General features: G+C 50.5%; 1 protein-coding gene across 8 annotated transcripts in view; it reads left to right on the top strand.

Annotated features, from left to right (window-relative positions):
- PPP6R2 (protein phosphatase 6 regulatory subunit 2) overlaps nt 1–12,572 on the top strand; it is a 71,996-nt gene that overhangs the window by 36,246 nt on the left and 23,178 nt on the right. For 6 of the 8 annotated variants that reach the window (XM_057557074.1, XM_057557073.1, XM_057557072.1 and 3 more), the window contains 3 exons: nt 4,062–4,248; nt 9,658–9,795; nt 10,986–11,051. In XM_057557074.1, the coding sequence (XP_057413057.1) occupies nt 4,062–4,248; nt 9,658–9,795; nt 10,986–11,051 (391 nt within the window). Of the gene's footprint in view, nt 1–4,061; nt 4,249–9,097; nt 9,474–9,657; nt 9,796–10,985; nt 11,052–12,572 lie in introns of those variants that run through there. The other 2 variants (XM_057557075.1, XM_057557076.1) reach the window with 2 other exon arrangements.

Raw genomic sequence — 12,572 nt, 5'->3', positions numbered from 1 at the left:
CCTCTGGTTTCCAGTCCAGACTGGACATGCGTCTCCTGAAATTTTGAAGACTCCATAGGTGTCTTCGTCGACTGAAAAAAAAAATGCACAGCCTAAAAGCTGAGAATTATGTTTTATTTGGTGGAATTTCTAAGGACTTCAAGCCCTGGAGACAGGACTCTCAGATCGCTCTGAGGGACAGCTCTAAAGAGTGAGGGAGGGGCCAGGATATATAGGAGTTTTTGCAACAAAAGACCAGCTAGTCAGGACTTGAAAAGCTTACTGTTCATTAAAGAAAACCAGACATCTTAAGTTAAGGAATTTAGCACTTTTCTGCGTATGGAAAGATGCAAGAGTCTGGGCTCGGGACTTCCCTGGTGGTGCAGTGGTTAAGAATCCTCCTGCCAATGCAGGGTACATGGGTTCGAGCCCTGGTCCGGGAAGATCCCACATGCCGCGGAACAACTAAGCCCGTGCGCCACAACTACTGAGCCTGAGCTCTAGAGCCCACGAGCCACAACTACTGAAGCCTGCACGCCTAGAGCCCGTGGTCTGCAACAAGAGAAGCCACCGCAATGAGAAGCCCATGCACCGCAATGAAGAGTAGTCCCCACTCTCTGCAACTAGAGAAAGCCCGTGCACAGCAACGAACACCCAACACAGCCAAAAAAAACCAATGAGGAGTCTGGGCTCATTGAAATCATTCCTTTGATCTGCACCTCAGCTGTCTAGGGCCAGGATCCTGTGCTTTTCCCATCCTTGAGGGTGGCTGCTGCGGCTGAGCCGCTTTCCTCTCTCCTGAGTTCCCTCAGGGCTCCCGGGGCGGGGCCGCCGGAGAGGCTCTAGTGGCTTGATGGCTGCAGCATCCTTTGTTTACTGACAGGGCAGCAGCATTTTTCATTCACATCTTCTAGTTCCTAGTTCCAGCCCTGCTGCTGACAAGTCTGATGCCACAGGTCTGCAGCTTTCCTTAGGGGCATTTTAGGGCCTTTTCTAATCCTGTTGCTCTGGAATTTCCCAGTAATGTAACTTTATCCCCTGGGTTAAGATAGGGGAATCTCAGAAGCAGCACCAATAATCCAGGAGAGTTTTATAGTCAAAGAGTTTGGGAGAAATTAGTAGTAAATAAGTATAAAACTAAGCAAACAAAACAAGGAGGAGGGGCTGGGAGTCTCAGTGCACCGACTCGACCCTCCACCTGCCTGGTGGACGCTGTCTCCATCCAGGCCTCTCTGAGTGTTACAGAACGCAAGTGTGTGTGCCCGAAGCACAGTGAGGCCAAACAAACGGAAACGGCAGAGTTTGGAGCAGAGAAAGGTTTTTTATTGCAGGGCCCTGCAGGGAGAATGCGTGGTTCATGCTCAAAAACCCCAAACTCCCTGATTTCAGGGGAGAAGTTTTATAGGGAGAATTTGGGGTGAGGGCTGCGGGGTGTGTGGCTTTCTTCTCGTTGGTTGGTAGTCAGGTGACAGGGCGGAGCTCCAGGAACCTTGGGCTCAGCCCGAAGTTACTGTCCTGTCCTGGATGGAGGCCTTAGTTCTGCCGAAGAGCTCGAAGATACCTTATGTGTGTCCCTTGAGGAGGAACCAGGACCAGCACCATTGGTGCTTGACTGCCCCTCCCTTCCCTGATCAGCAACTGTTGGAACCTGCCCTTTGGAACGTGCGGAGTGTCAAGGAGGCGGAATGAAGCCCATTTCCTACAAACAAGAAATAGTGGACACAGAAAGGCTTTTGTGCCCTGGAGGGCTCCACGGGGTCCTTCTCGGCTTCGTGAGCTGTGTGTCTGGTTGTCCACCCTCCTCCCCCAGGACCCTGAGACACAGACCTGCCCCGTGCACCTGGCCCGCTTCCCTGGCTGCCCACCCTCCAGGTTCATTCCGCGTAGTTTCTACCTCCCTCGTCTTTTCTTCTTTGCATCATGGCCACAGACCTCAGGGTTCCATCTGCCGTGTTTAACTGGAATGGCTATTCCCTGCATAAATTATATAAATTATTAGAGTAGTACCTGTTTTTCTGAAGAATAATTATAGAATACTAATAGAGATCTCAGTCCTTCCACCTAGATGCAACCTTGTCTAAGTACAACAGTGCCTTGTGGCTCAGCTTGCCACACACGTGCACAATTCGTGTGTGTGCGCGTGCGCGCGCGCACACGCAGAGACTGAATGGGAGCCTTTCCGTGTGCTCTGGAAAAGCTTCTGTGCCTTTCTCTGGGGCATGCTTCTCCCTTGTTGCCTGGCGAGTCTTGTCTTGTTGTTTGGAGTCTGGTGGACACCTCTCCGCCCGTGTCCTGTGGGACCTCATGCCGGCCTTGGGTGCTGCCCTCTGAGCAGGCTCTCTGGCCTCTGCCCCTGGCGGCCCTGCACTGTCTGCTGTGCTGGTCACCGTGGGGCACGTCCACGGTACGGAGCTGCCCCATCTCATCGTCGTCACGACCCCATGAGCTGGGCGCTGGCCACACCTCCTCTGGGCCCCTCTGTGTGGATCGGGCGTTCCCTCATACACGGCTGCCCGCTTGGCTTCAGAAGGCCCTCTTCTCTGGGTGACGGGGAGCACCCACCCCACAGCCAGGCTGAGATCCTGTCCCCTCCCCTCCACGCTGGGCCGGCCGCGCGCTCCACCAGCTGTTTCCTCTAGACTCTCAAACCCAGGCCCTAGCTGACCACAGTGACCACCTGGGGTTAGGCCCTTGCTGGGGCCGTGTGGGTGGCTACCAGAAGCCGGAGGGTCATAGTGGCTGACCTTGATCCCGGGCTTACTGTGTGCCAGGCGCTGCTGCTCTGCTTTGTACACAGCCTCGTGGGGAAGGCGGACACTCAGTCCTCCATGTTCAGATAAAGCAGCCTGGACACAGAGACGTTATGGGTAAGGAGCCTGAGGCTGCACAGCATGTCCCGTGTAGCTCGGCGCCAGGTGTGCTCCAGGGCAGTCAGCCCCACAGGATGCTCCCGCCAGGTCCCTGCCTGCTCTGGCCCTGGGCACCCTCACCCGTGTTCCCAGATGTGCTGAGTGTGGCCCCAGGCATTGTCACTGTACTGCTATGGTGGGCTCTGTCCTGGATGCAGCAGACATTGGGTAGGCCTGTCCCAGGACCACAGCAGTGACCCCCTGTCTGTCAGAGGGTCAGGCAGGGAGCACAGTGGTATGGGATTACACGTAATGGGATCAGGATCATTTTGTGTCTGATTTTTTTTTTAATAAGTAAATAAATAAATTTATTCATTTATTTATTTATTATTTTTGGCTGCATTGGGTCTCTAGTTGCTGCGCGTGGGCTTTCTTTCAGTTGTGGCGAGTGGGGACTACTCTTTGTTGCGGTGCGTGGGCTTCTCATTGCGGTGGCTTCTCTTGTTGATGAGCACGGGCTCTAGGTGCGCGGGCTTCAGTAGTTGTGGCATGTGGACTTTAGAGCGCAGGCTCAGTAGTTGTGGCGCACGGGCTTAGTTGCTCTGCGGCACGTGGGATCTTCCTGGACCAGGGCTCAAACCCACGTACCCTGCATTGGCAGGCGGACTCTTAACCACTGCACCACCAGGGAAGTCCCTGTCTGATCATTTTTATCAAGTGAATAGTACATAGTTTACATGTATTGGTATTTCTTAATAATAATTTGCATAACACTTCAGAACTGGTACTGCATTGTAAACTGCTGATGAAGCATCTCTTCAGTTTGGGAACAAGCTGGATCTGTGCTTGTTGACACGTGGGGTCAGGAAGGGCATGGAGAGGGGAGGACGAACCTGATGGAGGTGAGAGACATGGCAGCTGAGTACGAGGGCAGAGGAGAAGCCAAAAGATCAGGAAAGGTTCCGTAGAGAATGGCAATAGAGTCAGAAAATGTGGGATGTCAGAGTTTAGGGTATGAGGAGCCAGAAAAAGGTATGATAAAAACATTGAGGTTCTAATAGTCAAAAATGCTGGTTGGTCACAGGATAATCACATTTTTATTCTGTTCCAAGGTCTAGCCATGTTTGGTTTTTGCCTGTAGATCTGCTTCCTAAGAGGCAGATTATTCAAGTAGCTTGCTGAGCGGTGGAGAAGTCTCACTCACCTCCAGTTGCTTGCACTGTGCCCCTTCAGGTACCCAAACACAGCCTGTGAGCTGCTGACGTGTGACGTGCCGCAGATCAGTGACAGGCTGGGAGGGGACGAGACTTTGCTCAACCTTCTTTACGACTTCTTGAACCGTGAGCCGCCTCTCAATCCTCTCCTCGCCAGTTTTTTCAGCAAGACCATTGGCAGTCTCATTGCAAGAAGAACTGAACAGGTACTCATCCGCCAAGCCCGCGAGATGTGGGAGGGAGGCGTGGCTGACGCCACCGCATCTTGCCCTCAGCCACTGCTGTGTGACCCGTGCATCAGGCTGTGGGGGGCAGGCTTCTGACTGTCCGTGGGACACACGTGGAGCAGTGTGGGCTGCTGCTGTGGGAGCTGGGATTTGATTAAGAAAGTGGCTTCCCAAGAGAGACTTCCTCTGGCCGGCTTTGGAATAAGCAGCACTTCTGCCACCCCTGGGAGCTGCGCAGGGCCCCAAACTAGGCCAGCTCGTTCTGTCACTGACCAGTCATGGGTGTGAGATCCAGGACATGCCTGCATCATGGCAGGACATTAGGGTGTCTGCTGCTGCATCTGTGTGGGTGGCGGGTGCCTGTATGTCTAGGGCACTTATTGTTTCAAAGCAAATAAAAGGAAATGCCTAGGACTTCCCTGGCCGTCCAGCAGTTAGTATTTCGTGCTTCCACTGCAGGGGTTGTGGGTTTGATCCCTGGTTGGGGAACCAAGATCCCACAAGCCGCGCGGTGCAGCCAAAAAAGAAAATAAAGAGAAAAAGGAAATGTCTACTAATACGTTTCTGTAAAAGCAGGGAGTGAACTCGTTTCATTCAGCTGGAGCGTGGGCCTCCTGGAGGCCGCACTTGCTCCACGGCTGCTCCTGCCTCGCACCTGCCCTGGCGTGCTTCAGCACCACACACCGTGGATGGCACGGAAGGGGCGTGAGGTTTGCTGGCGCCTGTGCCTGTTACCTGCGTCAGGAGTCGGCCTTGTCAGTCTTCTTTCGCCTTTATCCCTGCTCGCCATCCCCCGGGCACTATTTCAAAACAGACCTCAGACGGCATGTCATTTCTTTTGTCAATATTTCAGTGTGTATCTCTAAAATATAAGGACTTCTTTTCTCCAGGCATTACGCCACGTGGTCGTAGCTAGGCTGTACGTGTGGTCAGCTTGAATGGCTGAAGTGAGAGTGGTTGAGCCAGTTTGCAGTCCCAGCAGCAGAGCGTGACAGTTCCTGCTCTTCCACTTCCTCTCCAGCCCTTACTAATATTATCAGTCAGTTTATCTTTTCTCTTCTGATGGTGTATATAACAGCATTGTGCTTTTAGTGTGCGTCTCCCTGGTGACTAGTGAGGGTGAGAACCTTTTCATATATTCATTGGCCATTTGGATATTTTTTGTGTGAAGTCTCTTGCCCATTTTCCATCCGGCTGTCTCTTCTTTTTTCATTTGTGGGAATTCTCTCTATTTCGTGGATACAAGTCCTTTGTTGATTTTTTTTTGGTGGGGGGGGGGGGGCGTGCCGCGCAGCTTGCGGGATCTTAGTTCCCTGACCAGGGATTGAACCCACGCCCTCGGTAGTGAAAGCCAAGAGTCCCACCCACTGGACTGCCAGGGAATTCCCCCTTTGTTGATTTTTGTGTTGCAAACATCTTTTCCCACTCTGCTTGCTGGGTTTTGTTTTATTTTTTACTCTCTTAATGGTATCTTTTAATGAGCAGAGATCCTGATTTTCATATAGTCCAAGTCATAACTCTCTTTATTTCTGTTTGGTTTTTTTGTTGCTGTTGTTTTGTTAAGAAACTTCTGCCGACTTCGAAATCATAAAGATAATGCTCTTCCTACTCTTCTGTGTTCTTTTAGAAGCTTTATTGTTTTGCCTTTCATATTTCTACCTACAATCCACCTGGAATTGATTCTTGTAAATGGTGTAAGATTGAAGTATTTTTTTTAATATGGTTATCCAGTTGACCCAGCACTGTATTGATAAGGCCGTTCTTTCTCAATTGCTTTACAGTGTCCCTCTTGTCATAAATCAAGCAATCATGTGTGTATATGTTTCTGTTCTACTGTCCTGTTTGTAATTATGAACACAGCACTATTTAATTACTGTAGCTTTGTAAGTTTTGATGTTCGGTGGAATTAGTCCTCTCACTTTGTTTTTCTTCAAGGTTGTTTTTACTATTCTTTGCCTTTTGCATTATTTTAGGATGAGCAAATTTTAGAGTGAGTTTGTCAGTTTCCACATTCTCCCCTGTTCCCCAGAAAAACCCGCTGAAATTTTGATTAGGCTTGCATTTCCTATAGATTGGGGTTGGCTAATGATGCCCCACAGGCCAAAACCAGCCTGCCCCTATTTTGTAAAAGGAACTTTACTGAAACACAGCTGCTCCCATTTGTTTACATATTATCTATGGCTGCTTTTGTGCTATAGCAAAACGCTGAGTAGTTAGGGCTTCTTTAATTTCTCTCAGTAACCTAGTTCTTTGGGTAGCGGTCTTACATATTTTTCGTTATGTTTATCCTTAGGTAGTTGATATTTTCATGTTATTCTAAGCAGTGTCTTTTTTATTGAAAAATTTTATTGAGATAATTGTAGATTCACATGCAGTTTTATGAAATAATATAAAGCCATCTTTTGTACACTTTGCCTGGTTTCCTTCAGTGGTGACATTTTGTAAAATACTAGCAGAAGATCACAACCAGGACATTGACATTTTACTTGTAGTCATTTGTGTGTGTATGTGTATTAAGTTCAATACAATTTATCACTTGTGTAGGTTCGTGTCTCCACCATCAGTCAAGATACTGAACGGTTCTTAAACCATAAGCATCCTTTGTGTTGCCCTTTTATAACTACTCCCACCTTGCTCTGGCCTCTATCCCTTCACCCATCCCTAACCTCTGGCAACCACTAGTCTGTTTCATTTCAGAAATTTTGTTTTTTCAAACTGTTACTTAAATTAAATCATATAACATATAGCCTTATGGCTTTTTTTTCCAGCACACATCCCTGAAGAGTCACCCAAGTTGCTGTATGTATCAGGAGTACATTCCCTTTTATTGCAGAGTAGTGTTCCATGGTGTGGATGGAACACAGTTTGTTAAACCATTCACATGTTGAAGGACATCTGGGCTGATTCCAGTTTTTGGAAATTATCAATAAAGCTGCTGTTCTAATAATTTAAATTCTTTTTAAATTTTTTTTAAATTTTTATTTTTGACCACGCCGCACGGCATGTGGGATCTTAGTTCCCCACCAGGGATCAAACCCATGCCCCCTGCAGTGGAAGCATGGAGTCGTAACCCCTGGACTGCCAGGGAATTCCTTATATTCTTTTTTTAAATCTATGTATAAGATCATACCATCTGTGATTAATGACAATTTTATTTTGTCCTTTATAAATCTTACACTTTTAGTCTCTTTTTCTTGCCTTGTTGCATTGTCTGGAACCTTTAATACATTGTTGAATTGAAGTGGTGATAGTGGGCCTCTGTTTTGTTTATTGCCTCTGAGGAAAAGCTTTCACTGTTTTACAATTAAGTATGTTGTTTGTTGTGGAGTTTTTGTAGATTTTTTTTTATAAGACTATTCCTAGTCTTTTTAGTTTATAACATGAATGTTGAAATGTATGAAATGTTTTTACCGTATCTATTGAGTTCATCATATGATTTTTCTTCTCTATTCTGTTAATAGGTAAATTCCACTGATTGGGTTTCTAATGTTAAACCAACCTTGATTTCCTGGAATATACCCAACTTGATTGTGATATATTATGCTTTTTTTCATATTGCTTCTTTTTTTAAAAAAATTTTATTTATTTATTTATTTATTTATGGCTGTGTTGGGTCTTCGTTTCTGTGCAAGGGCTTTCTCTAGTTGCAGCAAGTGGGGGCCACTCTTTATCGCGGTGTGCGGGCCTCTCACTATCGCGGCCTCTCTTGTTGCGGAGCACAGGCTCCAGACGCGCAGGCTCAGCAATTGTGGCTCACGGGCCCAGTCGCTCCGTGGCATGTGGGATCTTCCCAGACCAGGGCTCGAACCCGTGTCCCCTGCATTGGCAGGCAGATTCTCAACCGCTGTGCCACCAGGGAAGCCCCCCATATTGCTTTTTTTAAAAGAATTTTTGTATTTCTGGCCATCAGTGAGATTGGCTTATAATTTCCTTTTCTTTTTTGTGTTTTAATTTTTATTGGGGTATAATTGATTTACAGTGTTGTGTTAGTTTCAAGTGTACAGCAAAGTGAATCTATTATACATATACACATATCTACTCTTTTTTAGATTCTTTTCCCTTATAGGCCATTACAGAGTATTGAGTAGAGTTCCCTGTGCTATACAGTAGGTCCTTATATAATTTCCTTTTCTTAAAGTGCCCACATCAAGTTTTTGGAATCAAGGTTTTATGTCCTCATACAATGATATGGGGCATATTCTCTCATCTTATGTTCCCTGGAAGAGTCCTGCATAAGATTGGGGTTATTTTTCTTTAAATGTTTGATAGAATTCACTAGTAAAGCCTTTAGAGCCTGGAGTCTTCTGTATGGGGAGGCTTTTAATTAGAGATTTTGTTTCTTTTGACGGTCTACAACTCCAGATTTTCTCTTTCTTCTTGTCAGTTTACTTAAGTGAGTTTTTCAAAGAAATTTTTCATTTTTCCAAATTTACAGAAATTGGCATAAACTTGTTCCGGATAACCTCTTGTAATAGGGTGTGTAAGGATGTTCCCTGGAGCCTTCTCTGCTGTTTTCAGTCTTTCTAGGAGTTTAATCACGCTTTTCAAAGAACCACCCCTCCCCCCCACCCCACCCCCACCTCCCCACCCCTGTTGCCTCTCTTCTCCCTCTTCCTCCTCCTTCCCCTCCTCCCCTTCACTTCTGGCATGAGTATGGTTGGGATCCCTTGCCTCTTCCGTGTCCCCATTGCCCCCAGTAGACTCCTGGGTCTGTGCAGTGGCCTGGACTCGCAGACACCTCATCTCTGTGGCCAACTGAGCCGAGCTTGCCGACACGTGGCCAAGAAGGCCTCTGCCCGGGCTTCTCCCACCCCTCTGCGCTCAGGCACCACACCCTGTGACTGCACACTCAGCCAGCCAGCTGCGTCGTGTCTCCTCGGCTCTGGTCACCAGCCAGCCGCACCCCTCCGCCTCTGCTTTTCTGAAACCGCAGTCCTTTCCCTTCAGCCACCTGTGGGGCCTGTCAGCTCCCCGGGTTTGTGTCCCCTGCCCGGGAGCTGTCACTGATGGCCACCCCAGGCTCAGCTCCGTCTGCACTGGTCATTTCTGCTGGGAAGACTTGAGCTGGTGCGTGTGGAGCGGTTGCTGTGCCGTCTCACTCGGGTGCGGGGGCTGCACTGGCGCCCGGTCTCGGTGTGCGGCAAACTCCGCCAGCCCGGGGTCCTCCCGGGCCCCCACCGCCTCGTGGACTCGCCTGTGTTCAGGTCTCTGCCAGTCATTGCTGGGGGGCGGCGCGGGGAGGGATTTCTTACAACTCTTTCCACGTCTTTCCATTGTTTCTGCTCACTGTTGTTGAAAGTGAATCTTTCCCGTGGCAGTTCTTGGGGGCAGCATCTCCTGGTGGTCAGGGTCTGCCCTGCTCACCTCTCAGGGGCTGTCTGGTTGCAGGTGATAGTGTTCTTGAGGAAGAAGGACAAGTTCATCAGCCTGGTGTTGAAGCACATCGGCACCTCGGCCCTCATGGACCTGCTGCTGCGCCTGGTCAGCTGCGTAGAGCCCGCCGGGCTCCGGCAGGAGGTCCTGCATGTGAGTGTGTGGGCCCCCTCCTCCCTGGAGCCCCTCCCCGTCTGCGTGGGTTCTGCACATTCTCTGAGTGTGGAGTAAGTGCCTGGTACAAGGAGGCTGGAGCTGGTGAAGCAGCACCGGGGTGCCCAGCACCCCAGCTTTCCACCCAGCAGGACCTTCCCCTCCGGATGAGAACCCCTCACGGGTTCTAGTCAAGGCTTGTATTTGAGACTGGGTCTGGTGTCTGCACCTTTTCTCTTTTCCTGCCTCAGTCCATTCATTAGCAGAGAACAGAAGTAGGCTTCCTCACTTGTGCCCCACCCCCAGGGCTGCTAGGTCTCCAATGGGCGCTGGTCCTGTGCCCGAGAGGAAACAGTCGCCGAAGAGGATTCCATGCAGAGAAGTTTCGAAGACCAGAGTTGGCCTGTTGTTTGTCCTGGAGCGTGTGCCTGTGTCTGTCCTGACAGTATTCACAGCGAGAGGGGCTGTCCACAGCTCCCTGAGGGCTTTCCCAGAAAAGGGGATGCTCAACCCAGAGAAGCCCAGGAAATCAGTGCTGGACAAACTGTTTGCTGCTGTTCGGCAGGTTTTGTTTGTAATGCAGCTTAAAACAGAATAAGTAAACCACTGGTCCTTCTTGACAGTTTTCCAGCTCCTGGAATGAGGTGACAGTTGTCACGCTTCGATTCGTAACTCGCTTCCTTGTGGGGCAGCCTCCCACTGAGAATTAATCATCGTAGCTGATGTGGTGCAGTGAGAACAGCGTGAACATCAGCCGTTGCCGAACGTTAGTGGGAAGCCTGCCCTGACTACGTTGGGCCCGCTTTTGGATAAGGAAGTGCGTGGAGGAGCCGGACTGGCCTGGAAAGGCCCGGGTGCTGCAGGGGGCAGCTGGGCTGTGCGCTGGGAGGGCCCCACCAGCGCGGGTGGCTCCAGGCTCCGCTCTGGAGACGTCCCGAAAACAGAGCTCGCGTGTGTTTAAGAGTCTGAACCATTAGGGCGTGTGGAAGGGCATTCCCTCCTTTATCATCTTTGGGTCACTCCAGAATTCGGCCAGTGCTTGTGCTTTCTGGGTCTGGGTGGACGCGCGTGTTGGGTGAAGTATCTCTGTGCCAGAACCTGGTGCGTGGATTTCTGTCGCACTGAAGGACTTTCCTTCCACTTCGTCAGGTGTGAGCAGAGTCACTTACAGGCCTTCTTCTCCCTTTCAGTGGCTTAATGAAGAGAAGATCATCCAGAGGCTCGTGGAATTGATCCATCCGAGTCAGGATGAAGACGTGAGTACGGGGCTCGTGGACCCCACCTTTGAGCAGGAGCCCCTCACTCCGGGCTGGCGGAGAGCGCTCTCCGCTGCTGTCTGAGGGGCAAGTCCCTCCTTTCCTCAGACGCTCTTCTCCCTTTAATCAAGCACTGACTTCTAGATTTTTTTTTCCTAAAATATAGTACATACATATTATAAAAAAACAATCTGAATAGAATTGTATTAGTTATCTATGGCTGAGTAACAGATGACCCCAAAACTTAGTTGCTTATAACAGTAAGTATTTTTTATCTCAGTTTTTATGGGCCAGGGGTCACGGGTCCTCTGCCCAGGGTCTCTCACAAGACTATGGTTACCTCAGGGCTCAACGAGGGGAGGGTCCACCCCCAGGGTCACCGGTGGCTCTGCAGGACTCAGTTCCTTATTTATTTATTTTTTTTTTATTTCTTGGCTCTGTGGTATGTGGAATCTTAGTTCCCCGACCAGGGATCGAACCCACGCCCCCTGCCCATGCCCCTTGCGTTGGAAACGCAGAGTTAACCACTGGACCACCAGCGAAGTGCCAGGACTCAGCTTCCTGAGGGCTGCTGGCTGAGGCTGCCCTTGGCCCCACGCCCCCCCTGGGCCTCTCCGCAGGGCGGCTCGCAGCCTGCTGCTGCCTCCTCTGGGGCAGGCACCTGGCCTGCAGGTGACAGTCCTCGCCGGCGGCATCCCGCTCCCGTGAGTGCTGGTTCCAGCCTGCGCTCGAGGAGATGGGTCTGCAGGGGCGTGAGCTCCGGAGGGAGCGAGTGGGGTGGCAGTGGGGCTCCTTCTCTCAGCCCCTGCCCGCTCCTTGCGGTATCACTGTTGAGAGTGTGGGGTGTATCCCGATAGGCCTTTTCCTACACGTGACAACTGCACACGCATGGTCTCCTCAGCACTTTGGAGAACGGTGGTGCTGACTCGTGTCTGAGCCTTTGCTGCTGCCTGGCTGTGCTGTTTGGGGCTCTTTTGGCCCCCGGGCCTGGCCAGGCAGCTGGGCAAGGGTGTCTGTGCTCCACATCGGGGAAGGGAGACGCCCCTCCACCAGTGTGAACGCTGTGAGCTGACTGGCCCCTTCCCAGTCCCCGAGGCAGCTGGGAGGCCGCGGAGGCGACCTGGCTGCTTTCAGTCTTGCCTAAAACAGGCACGAAGCGCTTCCTTCCGCTCCGTTTCCCGTGGCGTGCACGCCAAGGTGCCTGTGAGATGCTCCCTGCGCCGAGCCGGCGCCTGAGTCTCTCTCTGACCCTGTTCACCTGCTCCACAGACGCACCCCCACGTGGTGGGCAAAGGCACCGAATCGGAGATTCTGAATCTGTATGGGTTTAACGTTTCTCTAGAAGAGTTGAGTCCTTTATTTTCTCTGTAGCAACTGTCCTGTTTTCATGAGCTCACAGGACCCACCCTGTGTATTAATAGCCACTTGTTGTGTCAGTACCACGGGCACACTCGCGGTGTCTGTCGGAGGGTAGAGCGGTGTCTGCGTGGCGTGCTCGACCGTCAAGGCCCCGTGGGAGCT

Source organism: Balaenoptera acutorostrata, chromosome 11, assembly GCF_949987535.1.
Source record: "Balaenoptera acutorostrata chromosome 11, mBalAcu1.1, whole genome shotgun sequence".
Lineage (NCBI taxonomy): Eukaryota > Metazoa > Chordata > Mammalia > Artiodactyla > Balaenopteridae > Balaenoptera > Balaenoptera acutorostrata.
The sequence above is the reverse complement of the archived record's forward strand: the minus strand, read 5'-3'. Positions and strand labels throughout refer to the sequence as shown.